Source organism: Thalia democratica, chromosome 5, assembly GCF_965202585.1.
Source record: "Thalia democratica chromosome 5, ktThaDemo2.hap1.1, whole genome shotgun sequence".
Lineage (NCBI taxonomy): Eukaryota > Metazoa > Chordata > Thaliacea > Salpida > Salpidae > Thalia > Thalia democratica.
The window spans coordinates 44,993,191-45,016,094 of record NC_139169.1 but is presented as its reverse complement, the minus strand read 5'-3'; the positions used below and the strand labels follow the sequence as shown (position 1 = coordinate 45,016,094).

The 22,904-nt window shown below is 25.7% G+C and overlaps 1 protein-coding gene across 1 annotated transcript; it reads right to left on the bottom strand.

Annotated features, from left to right (window-relative positions):
- Positions 1-1,744: 1,744 nt before the first annotated feature.
- LOC145837086 (T-complex protein 1 subunit alpha-like) lies at positions 1,745-18,262 on the bottom strand. Its single transcript, XM_082944859.1, has 4 exons — positions 18,004-18,262; positions 13,205-13,350; positions 5,721-5,921; positions 1,745-3,019 (listed from the first exon to the last, which is right to left on the bottom strand). The coding sequence occupies exons 1-4, from the start codon at positions 18,235-18,237 to the stop codon at positions 1,909-1,911; spliced, it is 1,692 nt and encodes a 563-aa protein (XP_082800985.1). The 5' UTR covers positions 18,238-18,262; the 3' UTR covers positions 1,745-1,908.
- Positions 18,263-22,904: the final 4,642 nt, after the last annotated feature.

Genomic DNA, 22,904 nt, shown 5'->3' with positions numbered 1-22,904 from the left:
AAAAAACTTCACTAGTTTTGGCTTTTGAGCATAATGTAATGATAACTTTCGAATATTAATGCTAGGGGTGGGAAGTTTTTAAAGTCAACGGAATAGAACCATAAGTCTTTCGCAGACTGGACTTAATACAAAGGTATTTGTGGGCTGCGTAGATAACATATAGATAAAATGTTTCCATTATACACTATAAATGTTTTTAAAAAATCTCTATAACGAAAATATATAATGAAATGATTCTTTAATGACCATTAATATGCAATAATAATCAAATTGAAGTCACAATTTGAAGCATTTGCCTAGAAAATCTAAATGTCTTGCATAGAAATTTACGAGCTAAAAAATAGCTAAGAGGGCCAGAGACTTCTGATTAGGGGGCCAAATGATACCTGCGGTTCGTAGTTTATCCACCCCAAACTTTCTGCATTATTTTCTTGTAATGTAATATATTTAACCTTATAGATTACAAAACATTCTTAAAAAGTTATTTTGAATTATATAAAACCTAGGAATGATTACCTAAAATGCTTATAATTTTTAAGTTATTTTTTCGAAAAATTACCGTAATTATTTCTCAAGGGTGGGTGTCACTTTTGCATTAAGGGACACTTTTGCACGAGCGATCACTTTTGCAAGGGTAACTTTGAACGTACTCATCCTGACCCTAACACTAAACCTAATACTAATCCTAACTTAGATCCTAACTCAAGCACGCTTCTGCAAATCCGCAGAAACGTATACAATTTCGCAAAAAAAAAACAGGTTTTTGTTTGAAGTCTTTAGCTTAGAAAGACTTTGCTTTCTTAGTTTTTGGTATTTTTTTAACTTAGTTTTGCCCTTCTGATAGATAGTTTTGAAATATAAACACTCTTTAGCAATTGCAGTGTCTAAAAATTAAACATATTTAAATTATATGTATTTAACTTAGCTCAGATTATCTTTATCAAAAAGCAATGTATTGTAAAATATAACTTTTTGAAAGCCACATATTTTTCATATGTGAATTAAAAATCAGGATCTTGTGTTCTTAAAAATTCATTACAACGCGAGAACAACAAGATAGGTAGTAACGTCTGAAGCAGGAGCAACACAAGAAAGGACAATTCGAGCAAGAGCAACTGGAGCAGGACCAGGATAGTTTTAGTTTGGAAAAAAGTTATAAATAATAAGAATACGTAAATAGTCCTGTACCCCCTAGTACGTCATCATTCGTCGCCCTTTTTGTTTTTTGCAGATTCGTAACTTTTTCAAGCTAGCTACGTCCCTACCCTGACCCTTCTTAACCTCGTGCAATTATCACACTAGTGCAAAAATGACGCCTCGTGCAAAAGTGACCAAGTACAAAAGTGATTGTTCGTGAAAAAGTGACTTTGTGCAAAACAGACAGTCCCAAATTTCAAGCACAGTAAATTAACTTAATATTAAACTAAAAAATATTAAAAATGAACTTAATCGTCATCGTCTCAGAGTACCTTTTTTTTTTTGCTAAATACATGTAGATATTAAGTATTTAACTTTTAACATTTACCTTAACTTATTCAAAAAGTATCATAATGATTGTACATCTTAAGCAGTTTAATTTAGCAAAAAAACATTATTTTTCTTATATAATATCATTCTAGGATATTCTTTAAAAAAATATTTTGAAAACGATTGTTTATAAATCATTATAATAATAAAATGAACCATGAAAATATTTCATTTATGTAATTAATTTCACTTATTAACATACAATTACAAATTTAAATACTCTAGTTTATTAAAATAAACAACATAAAATCTGTTCTACAATTTAAAAAAGATATAAAAATACTAACGAGATCATGCGTATAAATCTCAAAACGACATGAAGTAGCATACAGCAAATAGTATCAAAATCAGATAAGCACTACAATACTGCTAACGCGCAACTTAATGACCCGCTAATTGTCCGGACCTCAATGCTTCTTGGTACGAATTTCCGTCATCTTTCTTTTCAGGATACAGCTTGATGAGATCGTCGATTCTCAGAATTGTGATGGCAGCTTCGGTAGCCAGCTTGATGCTTTTTATTTTGATTAAAGCCGGTTCAAGCACTCCTGCTGCCTTGTTGTCCCTGACAACGCCGTTAATAAGGTCAAGTCCATACCACTTGAGGTCGCTCCTCTTTGGGTCTTTGTCATTTTTTTGGGACTCGTTGTGAAGAGCGCGTAACTTAGCAACAAGTTCGGTGGAGTCCTTAGCAGCGTTGTTAGCGAGTGTGTAGGGGATGACCAAAAGCGATTTAGCAAACTCCGCGATTGCCAGTTGTTCGCGGCTTCCCATCGAAGATGCGTAGTTCTCGAGGAAAATCGAGAGTGCAGCTTCAACGGTACCGCCTCCTGTAACTACAGATTTGCTTTCCAGTGCCCTTTTAACAGCACACAAGGCGTCATGAAGAGCTCTTTCCATTTCATCAAGCGCGATATCACTGGGTCCTCTTAAAATGACAGATGCTGCTTTGTTCTTTGGATTTTTTACCAAGATGAGTTCATCGTCGCAAACTCTTTCCTGTACAACCTCGTCTGCAGATCCCAGCATAGAAGCATCGAAGCTCTCTTCTCCTTCCAAGTTGGCCAGGCTGCAGCACATCGTTGCTCCAGTGGCCTTGGCAACGCGCTTGAGGTCCCTTTTCAGGACCCTTCTCACTCCCATCACTCCCCTTTCCACAAAGTATTTGAGGTTGAGATCGTCGATACCACCAGTTGTGAGGATGACGTTTGCACCAGCGTTCATTATTTTGTCGATCCTTTCCTTGGTGATATCCAGCTCCCTCTTGCGGATGGCCTCCAAATTATCCGGGGTCTGCACGACAAACTGAACGCCCATCTTCATCTTGGTCTTCTGCAAGTTGAAGTCAAGGCAGGCAATTTTGGCACCAACCACTTTCTTGGTCATGGCCTGGCTGGCCACGGTGCAGTTGATGGCGTACCCGTTGACGAGAACCGATTCCTTCGCTGATTTTCCGTGAGCTTTCAGCACATTCACCGACTTGATGGGATATCTGTTGCAAAAATATGATGCTTATTTATATTATTTTATACAAATGAGAAGTTTGAAAATTTTAAAATAAGAAAACATTTGTTTGTTATTTCTATTTTATCTGTATCTGTTAAACTTTACTTTTTTGATAACTTTAATTAGTAAATAGATAATCTAACTAACATCGCTACTTTAACAAATTGATTTTTGATATGATTTATTAATTAACTGTAATATAACTTAACATTTAAACATTTTTTTATTTTAATTAATTTAACTACTTAAAATGAAACGAATTTAATTTCTGTTGTAACTTTGTTTTCCCTTTAATAAAAGAAGCTCTTGTAAATCACCATGAAAATATGTGTAAAAAGACATTGTTTTTACAGCTAATGGATTTTTAAATGCATCATTCGCGGCAACTTTAAATGTTATTATAATTAGTTATAAATCAACAAATAATTAGTTGTGATGTGTTTATTAAATGACGACTAATAAAGGCCATATGGGGTCAAATTTCTTTTTTATAATAGGTCTTAATTTGTAAGGTTTTGTATTAATTATCAGACATTTTTTACAACTTAATTCAAAGTAATTTTTGAGGTATAAGATATGGAAGGCACAGACCAAAAAGGCTGAAAAATATTATTTTACCGAAAATCTATGTTGTCCTTCAATTTATTCTTATTCCCATGTATAAAGTTATTCCATCACTGGTATTTGAATGTTTCTATTGATGTTTCAATTAAAATTTAAGTTCTTGTTGTATTCAAAGACAACTTTTTTTGTATTTTATATTAAATAAACATTTTCTTATTTTTTTAATTCTAAAAATATAAATTCTATCAATATTTAACAGAGTTATATTTTTTTGAAACAAAAATGCCAACCAGAGTGACCAAAAACTATCTTGGGTTACATCAAACTATGCTTAACTTTTGAAAAAAATTAAATAAACTAATAGACAACAATTAGAAAAAATCACAAAGCTAGAATATTGAATTATCATAATAAAAACAAAATGACTTGTTACCATTTATAAAATACTTGAATCAGCAGAGGTTATTTAAATATTCTGTAAAAATTTGAAACTACGATAAATTAATCTGATTTATTCCGAGTGATTGCATTATGACCTTAGAAATGTTACTAAAAATTTTAAGTTTCTAGCTTAGAGAAAAATAACTTATAGTAGATATTTAAATTTATACATGTGTATCAGAAACTTTAAAAAAAATTATTATATCACAAACATTTATTGAAATTATAGTAAACTTGTTTTAGTATTGTATAAAAAATGATTTATAGTTCATACTTGGAGCTTTTATATAACAGCCAATGTTAACTTTTTGTCTTTACCCGCTATGGCCTTAATTTAGTTCTAACATTTTTTATATTGTCACAAATACATTTTTGATGACAAATAAATGATATAATAATAATTTGTTATTAATCTTTATTAAGATATAATAGTTATTGTTGAGACCAAATAACTACCAATTAAACTACTTCTTTTTTATAAATTGTAGATAATTTTATTTTATTTGATTTAATTAAACTAAATACTTTTGAACTACTAATATGAACAATATTTTAAGATTACAAGGAACATTTTTTAATTTGAAAACTATTAATGATTGTGCAAACAAAAGTGCATTTTATAACTGAAATCATTATATTTAATTACACTTGAAATAAAGTTAAGGCCATGGGGTTAAATTACTTTTTTATCACTATTTAATCTTAGTTTTTACATAAAAATCTAAGCTATCAGCTACTTTTTACCTTTTTATAAATCAAAAGCAATTTTTGAGATATAAGCGATCAAAGATAGAGAGTTTAATAGGTTCTTTGTGGGAGGCGCAAACTAAAAAAGGCGAAAATAGACTAAATCACTAAAAATATATCACCTCCCTTAGTTTTTGAACAATTGTTTAAAAACTTTATAAGTTTAATTTTTAATAAATTTGTACAACTTGGAAACCGATACTTTATTTAATTGAACAAAAAGTTATTTTATATAATATTCGTCATATTTCTTTTAATTGAATTTTTTGAAAATATGCTTTCTTCGAGTTGTTCTTAATGTTTGAAAAGTATTTCTTTAAAACTGAAAAAAAAATTTTTAATAATTTGAAAGAAAAGATAGATTTTTATTTAATATTTCAAAATTCCGATAAAATTTGCTTTGAAAACTGTTTGCTTCATTTGGTTGTGTTGATTTTTTTGCATAAATAGTTATATATTATAAGTTAATTGGAATCTTTAATTCAATAAAAAGTATCTTATAATATATACTCTCATTTTTCAAACAAGAACCAATTATAATTTTTGTTAAAAAATGTTTGACCCCCCCTCCCTTATGGCCTTAGTTTTTTTTTACAATATAACTTTCTGAATACAAAACTTGGTGCTTACAACCTTTTATAAAACTTTTAATTAATTTTTTTATTAAGCTAGTTAAATGAAGTTAAAACCTATAAGCAAAACTACATAAATCTTAATGAAAACTGAGTTTTGTAACATCAAAAACCTTATAGTAAACTAAACAACTTTGTACATAACTTCGATGGTTTTATAACTCTTTTTTCCGTAATTCAGTTTGGAGTTTTAGAAAAAAAAATCAAGACTTTAACCTTTAAGTGTAGCAAAATAATATTTATAAGTGATAAACTAATTTTAAATTTTCCCATTTAAAAAACATTTTGTAAAACTATTTTTACCTAGCTTGTCCCTTGTTGTCAGTAATTTTCACTGCTTCGGTTGCATCAACTACCATGTTTGAAAAGAAATCAGAATTGGCACCGATAATCTTTGAGGACATGGAAGTTTTGGCACAGTTGACAATAACGTCCCTGCCAAGATCCTGGGTCGATATGCACATATTCTCTTTCAAGTACTTGATTGATGTTGTGCATGCCAGCCTGTTTGAAAAAAAAGTACTTGTTAGCAAAAAATTACTAAGCTACAAAAACAAGTAAAAGATATATGAGCATGTTAATTAAATTTTAAATAATCTATCATAATTCACACCTTTTAATTTCATTCTATTGCTTTTTATAATTGCTTTGTCTTGCTATAAACCATTGAGTTTTTATACTTTACAATTGTAAACATGAGATAAATGCGTTAAGTAGATAAGGTAGGATGTTTTCTAATAAAATTAAGATAAGAAGTCAGTGTAGGAGTACATATAAAAATAAATTAACTCATTTAGATTAATAAAAATTTCAACTTATTTATACTTTGCAGTTTTAAACGGTATTTTTTAAGATTTAAATAATAATATATTCATTCCTTATATTACACTAGATTCTAAGCATTTTTTTAAATATGACAAATGTAGTTGGAGATTCCAGTTAGTTTTTTAGAGAAAGAGCAAACTAAAAGAGAAAAAAATAAAACAACTAAATACAAATGTATCATCTTCCTCAGTCTTAAGCAACCAGTTCTAAAACTTTTAGTCTATATTTTACTATAATACAATTTCTTTTTTTTTACGAAAACTTGTGTTAAATGTTGCAAGTAACATTTTCAAAACTATAAGGTCCCTAGCTTTTAAAAAACCTAGGTGTATATAAACTAACATTCAAATTTTATAATTTTAAGAAATTTTATTATAAAAAACTTGATTTCAAAACGTTTAGTTTTGAAAGTACATACTTTAGCATAAACTTTGATTGAATTTTTTATACACTACAAAAAGTAATTTGTTACTTTGAGTTTTTGTAAAACAACAAATAAAACAAATTTATATACATATAAATTATAATTAATTAATTTTTGGTGCTTATTTTTACAACTACTTATGAATTTCCGGCTGGAAAAAAAAAAATTTTGAAAATATTTTAAAAACACCCTGTGCAAAATTTTAAATCATTTGAAGAAACTTTCGCCTTGGCACCAAACGATTTTCTAAAAACCAACCCAATTCAAAATGTATGGGATCCAAAAAATGCGACCTTAGAGTTATAAGCTGATTTTTTTTTTACTTGAGGCCAATTATCACATAAACACATTGTGCACAATTTAAAACGGTTTAGAGAAACTTTTATGGAGACACTTCTAGACTATATGTATTTTTTATCACTTTTTGTAAGGGTTTTTATTTTTTGGTTCGTTTTTCAAAAAATCAAGAAGCGCCTCCATAAAACATTCTCTAAATCGTTATAAATTTTGAAAAATGCGTTTATGTGATAATTAGTCTCATGTAAAAAAGTATCAGCTTAAAACTCTAAGGTCGCATTTTTGGATCCCATTCATTTTGCATTAAAGTGGTTTTTAGAAAATCCGTTGACCAAGGTGAAATTTTCTTATAAACATCTTAAACTTTGCACAGGGCGTTTTTATGATATTTCCAAAACATAATTTTTTTTACCAGGCGGAAAATAAAAATTAGCTGTAAAAATAAGCACCCTAATATATATATACAGAAAAATAATGTAGTTAAATAAACTTGAACACTTTCCACAGAGCCCACTTGGAGAGCTTTAAAATAATTTATTTAAAAAAGTATATTTTCTAAAAAGCCAGAACATACGTTTCATAAAAACAAAGATTGTCTTTAATCTTCAGCTAGTACGGTTTTATTTTTATCTATCTAACAGATATTTTACTTAAATACAGAAATATTGATAATTTATATGTTAGGCCTACAATTAATCAATAACAAATATTACAACAAATATAAAAAATATACAAAATAGTATTCATCCTCAAACTTGGGAGTACTATTCATTGAATTAATTGATTTTTTTTTTAGTTTACCAAACATAAGAAAATTACCTATATAAAAATTTCAAAAGCTATTACAAATTTATTATTTTAGCCTATATCCAGTAAATGTTTCTTATTTATTTTGTGTAATACATTCTTTTATTGAAATTTATTTTCTAAAAAAATCAAGACCTCTAATAAGTATTCATCATTTGAGCTGATTGTTTGTAAATGAAGATTTTTTCGAAGCAAGTTTGCCATAATATATAAAAAAACAGTATTTTTTCTTTATTGAACTGAAATAAGTTTCTCTGTGTTAAACAAGTTAACCCAGTTCCACAGAGTCCTGTAAAAAATAATGATAAGTACTGCAGGAAAAGATTAGAAGATGAAGTAGAAGAAGACGATGAAGAAGGTGAATATGTGTATTTACTAAAGATAAGCCATAACACTATAGATTAATAGTTAATGTTAGATACATACAATATATATTAACTATTGAATTGTATTACATAACATAAAACAAATCAATAGTTAATATAATACCATTTCGTATCTAATGTTAATTATTTACATATTGTAACTATGGCTCATCTTTAATAAATACATATATTAACCTACTTCATCTTCTATTCTTTTCTTGCAGTACTTGTTATTATTTATCACAAAACTCCAAGAAACTTGTTTTACACAGAGAAACATATGTCAGTTTAATAAAAAAAAAGTTCTGCGCACTTTTTTTTAATCTCTAATATTCAGATTTTATCAGGGTGGCCTCTGGTTTTTTAGAAATTTCTTCTAAGTTTTTGAAAGTACACATTATTGGGTCTATTTTTGGTTTAGAATTAAGTTTAAAGTAAAAACTGTCTTAAATAGTGTAACAACTTTAAATTAGATTCAGTAAATCAACTTTAAATGTGTTTAAACTTTTGATGATGACAAAAAAATTATCTGTATGATACATTTTTTGTGTCAAATCAAAATTTCACTATTTAAGGGCATAGGGGGGTAAACACCCTTTTTTGGTTTTTTATCTTATTTTATATAGTTTTTACTAAGCTACAAGATGCTTTTTACAGATTTAAATAATTCAAAATAATTTTTGAGATATAGCCGGTCAAAGTCGGAGCCGACAATGGGTTCCTTATGAGAGGCGCAAACTAAAACGGCAAAAATAGACTATTTCACTAAAAATCTATCTTTTCCTACGTTTTTTGAGATAACTACCTCAAACTTTTAGGAAGTGTTCCTTGATATATTTAGAAAATTCTGTCGGAAGGAATTTTTAAAAAAATTAAAAATAAAAAAATTATATAAAAAATAAACAAAAAAAACAGTTTTTTTTTTGTTTTTTTATTATAAATTTTTTTTTTAATATTTTTTTTTAATTCCTTCCGACAGAATTTTCTAAATACTGCAAGGAACATTTCCTGAAAATTTGAGGTAGTTATCTCAAAAAACGTAGGAGGAGATAGATTTTTAGTGATTTCTAGTTATTTGCCGTTTTAGTTTGCGCCTCTCATAAGGAACCTATTGTCGGCTCCGACTTTGACCGGCTATATCTCAAAAATTATTTTGAATTTTTTAAATCTGTAAAAAGCATCTTGTAGCTTAGTAAAAACTATATAAAATAAGATCAAAAACCAAAAAAAGGTGTTTACCCCCCCCCCCTATGCCCTTAACACATAAAAATTGTTTAAAATTCCAGGTTTTTCAGGGTTTTTTTAGCCTAGATTGTCAAATTCCATGTTTCTCCCGGATTTTGATCTAGTGGACACCCTGTTTTATATTTCATACTCTACCTAAGGTGTTAAAAGTACTCAAACTTATATGATACAAGGTAAATTCTTGTTTATTCAAAACGTAAAATGCTAAAGTTAAAGAAAAATTTAGATATAAAATTTGTAATATATAGTCTATTTAAGGGCATAGGGGGTATACACCCTTTTTTGGTTTTTGATCTTATTTTATATAGTTTTTACTAAGCTACAAAATGCTTTTTACAGAATTAAAAAATTCAAAATATTTTTTAGATATAGCCGGTCAAAGTCGGAGGCAACAATAGGTTTCTTATGGGAGGCGCAAACAAAAATGGCAAAAATAGACTATTTCACTAAAAATCTATCTTCTCCTACGTTTTTTGAGATAAATATCTTAAATTTTCAGGAAATGTTCCTTGATATATTTAGAAAATTCTGTCGGAAGGAATTTTTAGAAAATTAAAAAATAAAAATTTTATATGAAAATAAACAAAAAAAACAGTTTTTTTTTTTTTTAATTTTTATTTTTTAATTTTTTTGAATTCTGTTTGAACAGAATTTTCTAAATATTGCAAGAAACAATTCTTGAAAATTTGAGGTAGTTATCTCAAAAAACGTAAGAGGAGATAGATTTTTCGTGATTTGCCGTTTTAGTTTGCGCATCCCATAAGGAACCCATTGTTGCCTTCGACTTTGACCGGCTTTATCTCAAAAATTATGTTGATTTTTTTAAATCTATAAAAAGCATCTTGTAGCTTAGTAAAAACTATATAAAATAAAATAAAAAACCAAAAAAGGTTGTTTACCCCCCCCCCCCCTATGCCCTTAAATCTTACTTATTTAAGTAGTTTAATGGAAAACTTTGACTAAAAAAGGCTACAAGTAGTTAACTAATTAGAGATACTGTATAATTGCCACTACTTATAACTATTGACTATATCTATCATAAAAACTATTTTCTTTGGTATAAAACAGTTTTTGGCTAGTATTTATTTAGCCAAAAACATCAATTAAAATTAACACAACGTAGAACAAATAAAAAGTATAGCATACAAGTGCTAACAAAGAGAGCAAACCTAAATATATTAACCCTAATAGAAATTCTTAACAAGTTTAGTTTAAATATTTCTTTTTAGCCAAAATTTAAAACTATTATAATAATTTCTTTTATATAATCTATTACTTAATACAAAAATATCGCACAAAGATATATAATAAATTACAGTCAGGGTTGCTGCTCCTTGAGTCAAAAAAATATATCCTGAGTGACCTTAAACTGTCAAGAGTAATGCTAAATTTTTCAAATTATTTAAAAAATCTTAAATATTTTTTTAATTTAAAAACTTATAAAAATCTACAAAAACCTAGTTTTTGAAAAAAATTGGTAATAAAATATAAAAATATTGAAACTAAAACAACTAAATCTCATTCAAGATCTAGAAAAACACTAGATTAGAATTTACAAAAATTCTTTAAACTATCCAGAATTAAAAAAATAATTTAACAGTCTTGAGTTATGCTGAGTATACTGAGTATCCTGAGTTTGTTGCAACCCTGTACAGTGCACAAAATAAAAATTTTCTTAATTAATAAAAACAAAATGGTCAACATGTATTTAAAATCATCAATACATATCTGAAATCTTCTGAGATACAAAAAACTATTAAATTTTTTTTACACTAAAAAAGGATGTTTCGCTATAAAGTCTATTTAAGAACCTATAAGAATACTGGCAAATAGGTACATTATAAGTCAATAAAATAAATATAAGTTTTATAAGAAAAGATTTAGAGATAAAAAGTAAAACAAACTAAACTAATTACAAAACAAAATAGTAAACTAATAATCAAAATTTTGAACATGATTAATTTTTTGTTTATTGGCAGAACTTTAATAGTATAAAATACTAAGTTGATTTTAAAACAGTTTTTTTTTTTCTAATTACTCACTAATTCAAAAAATATATGATATTAGATTTTACTTTTATAAATTTATTATTCTACAGGATTTTTTAATAAAAGTTAGCTTCAAATTTAAAGCTTTGTTAGACAAAATTACTGATCAGCAACTAAAGTAAAACTACAATAATTTTCTATGCACTCAAATTTTTGTCAACTTATACTTTTCACTAAATACCAAACAGGGTTGCCACTCTCCAAGTCAAAAAACTGTATTGAGTGACCTTAAACTAGTCCTGATAATCTGAGTTTTTTACAAATGTATAAAAAAAAGTTTTTTATTTTTTAAAACTAATAAAAACCAAGTTCTATTATTGGCTATAAAAAACTAAATATTGTAACTAAATCAACTTATCTTATTAAATTCTTGAAAAGAATGTCTTAATATTTTTTTAAAACCTAATACTATCCTGAGATTTTCATAAGAAAAACAAAATTATGCTGAGATTAAAAATAAAATTCGAAATATCCTGAGTTATCCTGAGCTGTCCTGAATCATCTTGAGATTTAAAAAATACTTCAACATATCCGAGTATCTGAGTGTTGGCAACCCTGACCATATCTTTTGAACATAATATTTTATTTGAGAACTTTTCTGGTAATAAAATATAAGGTTGTCACTAATTTTTAAGAAATTTCTTCCAGGTTTTTGAAAGTACAGTGCTTATTCACTTATCCGGACGCTCACTTATCAAGACAGTTTCAGCCAGAAGAAAATTCAAAAAAATTTCAATAGTTAACACAAAAATTCATTCAAAAGTTTCGCAACTTTTTAAATTTTTTCAGCAAAGTTTTCTGCTATAAGCAAACGTCTATTATTTCTAATTTTAGTTAAATTCCCAATAAAAACTAGTTTGTTAGGAGTGATATTTTTCCGTTAAATTGACTTTAAATTTAGTCTAAGTTTCCCGTTTTTTTTTTGTCTGTTTTCTAATTAAAAAAAGTCTTTCATTTCATTTAAAGAGATAGGTTTACATTATTTTTTGTTTTTAGAGACAAATTTCAATATATATTTTTTCTTAAATAAAAATTAATATTTTTTTTAATTAACAGGTAGGGCAGGTGGAATTACAAATGATGAATTTGCATTGCTTGACCCATAAAAAATGTATATAGTTGCAGAGGGTTAGTAAGTCTGATGTTTTTCTACCATTGAAAAAATAAATAAATTAAAAAATAAGTTAATTAATCTTAAGATTAGCTTTTATTATTTATCATTTTATTATATAGTACTTACAATTACTATGCATTTGTTTTTATCATCAACACTTTTATTATGCATTGCATTATATGCAGCAGTTATATTATTATATGTAAAAAATGGTTTTTTGTAGTTATCCGGATTTTTAGTTATCCGGACATGTTTACAGAAAAATCTTGCCCAACGTGTCCGGATAAGTGAATAAGCACTGTACACGCTATTTTGGTTTAAATTTAGCGTTTTATTCTTTGGGTCTATTTTTAGTTTAAAATTAAATTTAAATTAAAAAAACTGTGTTAAATGGTATAATAACATTGAAAAAATGCTGTAAAGCTACTTTAAATGTATTCTTATAAAAAAAAATGATAATGACAAAAAAATTAATATATATGATAGATTTTTTGTGTCAAATCAAAATTTTCTTACTTAACACGTAAAAATTATTTAAAATTTAGGGTTTTCTAGGATTCCAGGTTTTGAGACAACCCTGATAACATATAAAATTAGTAAAACAGTGACTAGAATTAGTAAAAAAAACATTAGTTTAGATTTTTAAAGTCTTTAAAACAAACCTGTAGCCACTAATAATAGAAGTGGGGTGAATGTTATTCCGAGCAAGCTGGTCAGCATTTTTTAATAACTCGGCTGCCATTAAAACAACTGATGTGGTACCATCACCTACTTCTTGGTCTTGGAGTTCTGCTAGCTCGCACAATACCTGATAAGGTAATTATTAAAATCATAGAAAAACTTATGTATAACAGTGACAAAAAGTATTAGAGTTTATATATAAATATATATATATTACAACAACTTTATTCAAGTAGTATACAAGTTTATGTTTTTTATTAGATATTTATTTTAAAAATATTCTAATCAAAAAAGTAAAACAAGTATTAGAAAATGCTCTTTTTTAAATGAAAAAAAGTTTCAATTATAAGACATTTAAAGTTTTTTTTTACATGCAAGGTTTAAATACATAATAATATTTCTTTACAGCTTTGAATAATTTGTAGATCTTTTTATTTTTAATAAGTTAGGCAAAATAGTCTTTAATTTAATTTATTCATAAAAATGTACTGACATATATAATATTAAATATAGAGTTTATCTTTTTTCAACTAGTTTGTTTTATTTATTTATAAAAACTCTTTTCTGCTCGTTCGTTTAGTTTTTAAATTCAAAAAAATAACTTTTTTGCTTAACAGCTAACTTTATTGAACCTATTTGTTTTTGAAGTAAGCTATTTAAAATAGTCTTTTTTTATTTTTGTTACAAACCTATAGAGAGTAAATTTTTTAGTCTATAAACTCATAACTTAAAAATTTCACTAAAAATATGTTATTTTTTAATTTTTAAACTAGAAACCTGAAGCTAATAAGAAGTGTTCTTTGCATTATTTCGAAAATTCTTGTGGAACAAATTTATTTAAAAAATAAAAACAAAACATAACAATAAAAAAACTTTTTTGATGAGTTTTGAAAAGAAAAAAAGGTCTTTTTTTTTACTTCCTTCTTAAAAATTGTCCAAATTTTATTAAGATAACAGGGTTTACACTCTGTGTGTAAAAAAAACTAATTTGAGTGAAAAAAAACTGTCCTGATTGACCTTAAACTGTCCCAAGTTATCCAGAGATTTTTATGTCCTTTTTTGAACAATATTGATAATAAAATATCAAAATATTGAAACTGGAACAAGTAAATCTTATTGAGATCTAGAAAAAAACTTAACTGTTATTTTCAAAACATCTTAAAACTTTTTGAGTTTTATTGAAACAAATTAAACTGTCCTGAGTTATCCTAAGTGAGTGGCAACCCTGAGATAAGTCTGAGAAAGTTTTTATAGTTTTATCTAAAGCTGTAAAGGAGATATACTTTTATTGAAATAGTTTTTTTTTTTAGTTTCTGCCTCCCATATGTAACCTGTGAAACTATCCAGTTTTTATGGTTATATCTCAAAAGTTATTTTAACTTTAATAAATGATAAACAGTAAATAGTAGCTCAGTTATCTATGTAAAAGATAAAACTAAAAAACGTTTTACCTTTTTATGCCTTAAATTTAATCTTTTTTTTTAATATTGTACCTAAAACCTGATATTTCCTGATATCTTTAATCTATCATTGTCTATTCAAAATTTGTACAAGAGTTAAGGTATTAATTCTTACTAGATACATTTAGTAACTTATATTTGTAAATCTTAACATTACATATTTAGTTTAGCATCACTTTATGAAAATTAAAACTAAGTTGTCAGTGTAATTGTAGCATTTGTAAAAAAAAAGAATGGAGTACTAAATTAAAACTTTTTACAATAAAAGTTCTTTACTTTTTTTTCATCACTTTCCCTACATGTTCAAACATTAGATTAAATATCACATAAGAGTTTAAAAACAGTTTTCACAAGAATTAACATTGGTCCTGTTTTAAAAGCTTTTGCCATAGGTTTTTTTTTTTGAATTTTTTTAAAAGTTTTGAAAATATAAGTCTTTTTGGAAATTCATAGCATAGATTTAATTATTAGGTAAAAAATTGTCTTAAATAGTATAAATATATTAAGAAAATAGCCTAATGCTATTTTGAATGTGTTTTATAATAAATGAAGTTCTAAAATCTAAATTATACAAAAACCAGCAATTATAATGATGTATTTTTTCTATCTAATTGTACATGTAAAATTTGTATAGAGTTCCAGGTTTTTTAATGTTTTTTGTTCTAAATTCTGGGTTTATATAATTTTTTCTTCAAAATTTCTAAACTTCCAGGTTTTTCCAGGACGGAATCCAGTTTTATGGCCATCATGACTTCTAGATACATTTTATAGAACAAAATATTTCATCTAACTTTGCTTAAATACTTCAAAAATCCAAATAAAATACATCTCCCTTTGGTTTTGTAAGCCGAGTTTTTAGGACATGAATGATAGAAAACATATAAACTATGAAAATATATTTTTTAATGACATTTTTATCAGGGGTGACAAATGTTTTTGAGAAATTTCTTCCAGGTTTTCTTATTTTCTTCCAAGCTTTTAGGAGTACAAGTTTTTGGGTCTTTTTTTAGTATAAAATTTAGTTTTAAGGTAAAAAACTTAATTAAATAGTATAACAAAATTAAAAAATTGTAAAACTAATTTGAATGTGATCTTATTAAAAAAAAAATTTTTAATCATTATAAAAAAAGTTACATCTATATGATAATTTTTTTGTGTCAAGTCAATGTTTTATCAATTTAGATGTAAAAATTATTCAGGGTTGCCAATTCTTTTTCGAAAAGTTTCTTCCAGGTTTCTAAAAGTACATATTTTTGGGCCTATTTATAGTTTAAAGCGAAGTTCAAGGTTAAAAACTGTGCTAAGTAGCATAACAACATTGAAAAGATATTGTAAAGCTACATTATGTGTTTTTTAAAAGAAAAAAATTTGATTATGACAAAAAGAAATTATCTGTATGGTAGATTTCCAATTTATTTATTTATTTATTTTTAGCTAATTTATGTAAACTTATTGTAAACAGGTTAAACCTATAGTAGCAGAACTTAAATTTAGGTTTTTAAACTTAACATATTTTGAAATTATTAGTTGATTTTTAATTTATAATTTCATTATAACTATTTTATATTTGTATTTACTGACTACTACAACAAGTAAGAATACATAAACCTTTTGATTTAATAATTGTTTTTATCTATCCGAAATAAAATAAAAAAATTGAAAAAAACTATTGACAACATTAGCTTGTAGCAAAAACATGTTGAATACTGCTACTACTTTAAGTTTGACAAATTAAGTGTATTTTTTATTTTGTTTAAAACATTTTTTGATGAAATTTAGGGTTATTTGAATAACATTTGTGAAAAACTAAAAAAAATTATATTAATGCTAAATTTTAGTTTTAAATTGATTTTAGTCCACTGTGTCCCCACTGGTTATATAGACAGTATCCCAAGTCATTTTAAAAACCTTGAATTTGAAAATTTAGGCAAAAAAAAAGAAAAAAAATTGAACATTTAACAAAAGTTCTTAAAAACCTGGAAAAAACTGGAACTATCAACTATTTTTATAAGTAACATAAAAATATATAGACTGTATGAGAAATGTGCATCAATTTAGTATCCAACTGTATCTAAAATTCCATCAAATTATGATTCAATTCCATGATTTTTTACTTTTTAATCTTTTATAATTTTCTTATGATTTATAATAAGTTTTCTTCTAGGGATACTTTTGAAAACATCAAATAGCTGAGAGTTCATTTATATTTCTTTAGATCTATCTAAAAAACTTTCAATATGACACTAAATAGCATAAATTTAGGGTGTACTTTTTTTTTCCATTAGATTTTTCTTATTAACCATATTGTTTAAAAGAACTCAGAGAAAACTTTAGCAATAAAAGTAAAGTTGAAAAACGCCTTTAAGGTAAAAAATTTTACATGTTTTTCTAACATCAGCCTATATTTTTCTATAAAATAAATGCCTTATAAAACTGAAAGTAATAAAAAAAAAAAACTAAAAATAATTATTATAAATCAAATTTATTAAAAGTTATGTACAAAGTAGTATCACAGTATCTTATCAGTAATTTTATACTAACAAAAACCATATTTATAACTTTAATTGAATATTATCTAAAAGGTACTATAAAACTTTAAAAACCTATAAATATTTCTTTACAAACCAGTAGCCATCTGTAATACAAACTTTAAAGGAAAATTAAATGTTAGAATATTTTTAAACCAAAATTAACAAAATTAAAACACTGATAAGTGTGCTTGAATCTGACTTAACATGCTGTATATGCAGGTCAGGTTAAACATTTTGTTCTTAATTATTAACTAATTTTATGAATATTTTTTCAACTTGATTTTTGGTAAACTTTTTTTATAGTCTCTTTTTTATAATTTATGACAAAATAAATTTAAACTTACACTAGATATTCTGGAACTGATGATTAAGAGCAAAAAAAATGTCTGAGACGATTTTAATGGTAGTTTGGGACGTACACTAGATATTATGGAAAAAAATTAGAAATTTGGGGCCACAATGTCATAATTTGAAACTTATACTAGTTATTCAGAAGTTGATGAAGGGCATAAAAAAAGGGTCTTAGGTCAAAGTATTACCAAAGTTAACCATTTACTACAAAAAAGTTTAAATTGCAAAACAAATTTATCATATTATTTCTTATAATAGTTTAAATTTATAGTCCTTAATACTCAGAAAATTAAACATTTAATAATAAAGAAATAAACTACTAATAAATTATATAATTAAAGTTCTAAAACTTTATGCCATATTAAGTAGTTAAACTGAGCACATACGTATTTTCAGATCAATGTTTATAACTACTGTTTAGGTTTAATTGTTTGATACCTTTCCAGCAGGGTGCTCAACATCAAGAAGCTTAAGAATTGTTGCTCCATCATTGGTAACAGTCACGTCACCAACCTCATCAACAAGCATTTTGTCCAAACCAACTGGTCCAAGTGAGCTCTTGACAATATTGGCAATGGAGGACGCAGCTAGAACGTTCTGAGTTCTTACACTCTTTCCACTGGTCCTGTCACCTGCCACGGTCAAGGCAGTTTGTGTTTCCATACTCATCATATTTTTAAGAGTTTTCAGATTGAAATATTTTAAACTGGAAATGATATGGAATATTCTTTCAAATTCTATAGCTTACTGTTTATAAATTCCCCTAATTTGAAACAATTATAGACCACTTTAGTCAGACTTTTAAGTTTTATGTGTGAAACAGTCAAAAGTTGATACCTCTAAGTTATTATATAATTTTTTTTTACCTTCATAGTTTTGTTACTTAGTGTTTGTGGCACATTTTTTTATTGTAAGGTTCAATTTTTTTTCTGATAAACGGCCGAATGAAATTTATAAACTTACTAAACATGGCTATTTTCAGCGACTCTGTACTATACCCTTTAATATGTATATGTATAAAAACATACAATATATTTTTTTTTCTAATTTCTGGTCGACAAATTGAGTTGAAGCTAAATATTTGTTTGATTATATAAAAAACAATAGTTTATACGACCGTTTCGCATATAAGATATATAACCTCATATACTCATCAGTAAGCTAAAGTTTATTTACAATTTTGAACAGAAATTTGGAATTTGAGATTTTATAATTATTATGACGTAGCTATAATGAAGTTTGTTGTACAGTAAGCTGAGTTCGAAAAAATGCTGATATTGTTAATTTTAAAGTTTAAGCATTTTGAAAAGTTTGGAAAAGGTTGTAGTTTTAGAAAAACGTGTTGAATTGCAAAGAAAAAAGTTTTAAACTATATCCCTAAATTTTTTTAACTATTCGTGTTTGCGGCTTAATTTTAGTTTGGTTTAATTTTTAGTTAGTTTTAATTTTTTTTTTAAAGTATTTTTGGTAATGAATGCATATATTTTGTCTTTCGCTTTTCTTGTTTAGTGTTATGTTCTTGTCTGATTTACTAATTTCTATTTTTTCTAAGCTACAAAGTTTGCAGTCAACTTTAGTATTGAATTTTGATTTTGTCCTGTTTAGTATTTCCCATTTAATATTGCCAGTTCTGTTGTATGTCTTTTTTTAATATTGTTGAATGATGATTTGTGGTTTCTATATCCTTTTTCGAAAATATTTCCTGTGGATCCTAAGTACTGTTTTGTTCTTTTATTGAATGTTATTGTTGCTCTATATATTATGTTTGAGACTAGACATTGATTGTTTTTAGGACAAGGTTTTTTGCGGCAATTGCAAAGTTTGTCTTTGCAATGAAGAGCATAAGGAATTGGTCTTAGGCATTTTAATGTAGTTTTTGAGAAATCTTGTTGAAGGGAGCCATACCTTTTTCAATTTCTCTCAAGGTAGCCTTTTAAAAAAAAAAGTTTGGGAAATCCTGTTCTATATAAATTTTGCAACAAGATTATATAAGTTTAGATTACTCACTTTCTTCTTTATTTATTTTCACAAGCGTTATCAAAATTACACAAAATTTATTTTTCAAGTGATGCATAAATTTAAAAACTATTTTATAAGTAGACAGCTAAAATATAAGTTTTAAGTATTGTGACGTATGAAAAAAAGATTTAAACAAGTACGAATTTTATCATGCAGCAAACAAAACGTAAGTAAAGATATGTTAATTAGTAAATTTTCAACAAATTTGTCTTCTAATTAAAGTTATTTGTGTGTTTAACTTAGACCTTTCTTCCTTAACTAATATCGATTACAAGCTGTTAAGTTCGCAATGCTTATATCGATTAAAATTCTTTAAGTTTTGTACGATGTCTTTTGACAGTGTGTGCAGCTAAATAGGTTCTCGAACATTGGGTTGTTTTTGTCTGTTTTACAGTCGTCTGCAATCCGTCAAAAACTTGTTTCGATGTCTCTCAAATAGAGGAAATGCTCTTATTAAGGAAGAAAAGCCTAGGTTAAACACGCATATAACATAAAACTGAAAAGTAAAATTATTGAAATGTTATCAATTGTCACATTTTTACTTAAGTTTTGTTTGCTACATGTTAAAATTAGAATTTTATTAAAACCTATATTTTCATACCTTATAAAACATTAAAATTATTTTTATACTGTCTACTTACTAAATATTTTTCATATTTATCTATCACTAGAAAAGTAAACTTTGTGTAATTTTGAAAACGTATGCGAAAATAAAATAACAACAAAAAAAGAGTAATCAAAACTTATATAATCTTATTTGCGAAAGATCTATAAATACTTACAAAAACCTTCTTATAATATTTATTATTATTTATTATTACAAAAAAATCTTCAGCAAGATGTAGCAGTGAATAATTACATAAATTTTATGCTTATCTCGATAGTCTATTGTGGACTAACGTGTTCACCAATTTAATCAACACTTACCAAGATGATAGCAACATAACTACTTTTTTTTGATATTCATACTATATTTTTTTTAACGATTTTTTTTGTCTGTTCTCAAAGTTTATTTCGTAAAAATGATTTTTAGAAGTATATTTAGTTTTACAGTTTAAAAAGTTTAACAGTGTATCGTGAATAATAAAGGGTTATTCCTTAGTTTATCATTCTAGCTAAAAAACTTTTTATCACTACAAAATAATTTTTATGTTAAGTTATTGTTAGTTTACTGTCACACTTTGTTTTTTTTTTGTCTTTTTTCTTCTAAAAAAATGGTTAGTGTTTTAAAATATATCTATTATATATAACTCAAAACAATTAAAGTAATTAAAAAGTGTGTAACTCAACAACCGTAAATTGATCTCTCTATACTTCAGGTCTTTTGACCATATTTTTGTGCGTCTGTTTACTTTCTTTGTTAAGAAAACTAATTAACAAAAAGTAGCTTACTTTTTTTAACAGTTTTGTAGATAGAATGTTTGTTGTTAACAAAACTTAATTTTTAAAAAACGGAAAAAGCGTCAAATTAGTTTTATTCTAGTGCAGATTGAAAAAAAAAAATTGCTAATAAAATTACTAAATTTAGGTTTAGTTTTTAATATTTTTTAGTAAATCTTTTAAATAAAAGTTATAGCTTAATTCAACGCAAAAAACTAGTATTCTTAGTATTATACAATACAGTATAGTTTTGTGTTAGATAATATTCATTACGAATGAATTTGAACTAAAATAATCTGGTATTTAACTTAAATATTCTGAAAACCTTTTACAATGATTAAGGTAATATAAACGGTAAAATCTAAAATATTTTTTGAAGGAATACTAGCTTATAAACAAATATTAATTTTGACAGAATATCTAATTTTTATCTAAATATACACAAAATAGAAACTTTACTTATTAAATTATATAAAAAAAAAGCATAAAAACTGCAAAAAATAACTTGTTACTAAAAATTTAATAAACTTATGGAGCTTATAATTGCATAAAAATGTTTGAGAACAATGCAGGTAAACTTAAATTGTACATTTAAGGTAAAGTTATAAATTTTAACTATTTTAAAACTATTTATAATTTAAGTATAATAATTACTGTCAAAGTTTTAAAAATTTAATCGAAAAACTGTCTAATTAAGCTAAAAAAACTGTTTTCAATTTAAAACGCTAAAGAATATTCTTCCGTTTATACTAATTTTAATAACATTGCATAAAATCAGAAGTTAATAATTTTTCATTTATATTACCAACAAATGTTAGTTTCTGAATGATAAGAAATTTAAAGATATCACAATGTAATCTTTTTATGCTAAGTTTATTCTGTTCTTTTATCGTTTAAGTTTTATTGAATGTTGAATAGTAATCGGTTGTTTTCAAAAAGAAGTCATTTATTTACTTTTTATTAATTTCAAAAGTACTTTAAAAGTACTTTTATCAACTATTGTAAATTATTCAAAAACACAGTTCTAGTTTAGTAAAAGAATTCAAAATTAGTTAAATTTTATTAAAGTATATTCAAAATTATTAATCTTTGATTAAAAAAAAGTTTTCTATATTTTATTTTTACTTAACCTTAGATTTTGCAATATTCTAAATATTACTCTTTTTAAGCTTTTTTAAGTTTAATTAGCAGTAAGTAAGCTTTCTGTGGTAATTAATAAAGTCCGTAGTAATTTGTTTAAAAGGTACGATAAAAGCTTATGTTTTGTATACATTAACTATTAACTAAAATAAGACAGAAATAAAATAAGTTATCTAATTAATTTATGCAAAAATAAATTTGACTTCTTATTGAATTTAAGTAACATAATATATGTTACATTTAGTATTTAAAATTATGATTTAAAAAATCAGCGGTAAACTAAATATCAGGATTTTTAATAAAAAACAGATTGTTAAAAAAATTAATAATAAATGTTTATACACTAGATTAACTAACTCCGTTTATAAGTTTGACTAACAGTAATTGCTAAAATAAACTATTTAGTTCTAAACTAAACTTCACTATTTTTTTTTGTATAAACTTTGTTTTTAACTTTAAACTTCAATAAATTTAAAAAACTATTAGTAAACACATTAAAAAAAAAGTGTCATACAACCTAAAACAATCTTAGAGCTGCAATTTTGAAATTTTATAAGTATTAATATTTATAGAAACTTTAAAATAGTTTTCTAGTTGTTTTTAACCATATTAGTAAAAAATTACTTTTAAAAGTATTCTACGTTTTAATTTACCAGTGAAAGTTTATAAAAACAGTTTAATATAGTTTTTAATAAGAACACACAAACAAACTTGAATTATTTATTGCAGTAATTTGTAGTATGTCTGCAGGTAGCATTAAATGTAAGTTATTATTTTCGTCAAGACTTTCGACTTGATTT

Excerpts from the sequence above, each read along its gene's own strand:
- LOC145837086 (XM_082944859.1), bottom strand. The coding sequence starts at position 18,237 with ATGATGAGTATGGAAACACAAACTGCCTTGACCGTGGCAGGTGACAGG. Across the intron at positions 13,351-18,003 it reads TTGAGCACCCTGCTGGAAAG|GTATTGTGCGAGCTAGCAGA; the intron begins GTATCAAACAAT and ends TTACCTTATCAG. Across the intron at positions 5,922-13,204 it reads TCTATTATTAGTGGCTACAG|GCTGGCATGCACAACATCAA; the intron begins GTTTGTTTTAAA and ends TTTTTCAAACAG.